This window comes from Rhea americana, unplaced genomic scaffold (genome assembly GCF_003343005.1).
Source record: "Rhea americana isolate MKP2758 unplaced genomic scaffold, rheAme1 scaffold_1049, whole genome shotgun sequence".
NCBI lineage: Eukaryota > Metazoa > Chordata > Aves > Rheiformes > Rheidae > Rhea > Rhea americana.
In genome coordinates this window covers 1-722 of record NW_028185094.1, presented here as the reverse complement: position 1 = coordinate 722, position 722 = coordinate 1, and the positions used below count along the sequence as shown (strand labels likewise).

At 49.8% G+C, this 722-nt stretch overlaps 1 protein-coding gene across 1 annotated transcript; it reads left to right on the top strand.

The window, feature by feature from the left end:
* Positions 1 to 18: 18 nt before the first annotated feature.
* LOC146601314 (putative olfactory receptor 1F12P) lies at positions 19 to 487 on the top strand (the record flags this gene model as incomplete). Its single annotated transcript, XM_085308358.1, has 2 exons — positions 19 to 250; positions 365 to 487. Coding segments are annotated over 2 exons (355 nt in total), but the record flags the coding sequence as incomplete, so codon positions are not given.
* Positions 488 to 722: the final 235 nt, after the last annotated feature.

The following is a 722-nucleotide window of genomic DNA, read 5'->3' as shown; positions in this document are numbered from 1 at the left end:
CTTTTCTTGCTTTTGCAGTCCACCGTGTCCAAAGGGAGCAAAATGTCCAACAGCAGCTCCTTCAATGAGTTCCTCCTCCTGGCATTTGCGGACACGCCAGAGCKGCAGCTCTTGCACTTTGTGCTGYTCCTGGGCATCTACCTGGCTGCCCTCCTGGGCAATGGCCTCATCATYACAGCCGTAGCCTGTGACCACCACCTCCACACYCCCATGTACTTCTTCCTCCTCAACCTCTCTCTTCTGGACATTGGTACAATCTCCACCACTGTCCCCAAATCCATGGCTAGTTCTCTGTGGGACATCAGGGCCATTTCCTACTCAGAATGTGCATCCCAGGTCTTTATTTTTGTCATTTTCATTTCAGCCGAGTATTCTCTCYTCACTSTCATGGCCTATGACCGCTACRTTGCYATCTGCAAACCCCTGCACTATGGGACCCTCATGGGCAGGAGAGTCTGTGTCAGAATGGCAGCAGCTGCCTGGGCCAGTGGGTTTCTCTGTGCTGTCCTACACATTTCTAATATATTTTCACTACCCCTCTGCCAAGGCAATGTAGTAGAACAATTCTTCTGTGAAATTCCCCATATCCTCAAGCTCTCCTGCTCAGATTCCTACATCAGGAAAGCTGGAATTCTTGTGKTTWYTGTTGGATTAGCTTTGGGATGTTTCATTTTCATTGTGCTGTCCTACGTGCAGATCTTCAGAGCTGTGCTGAGGATCCC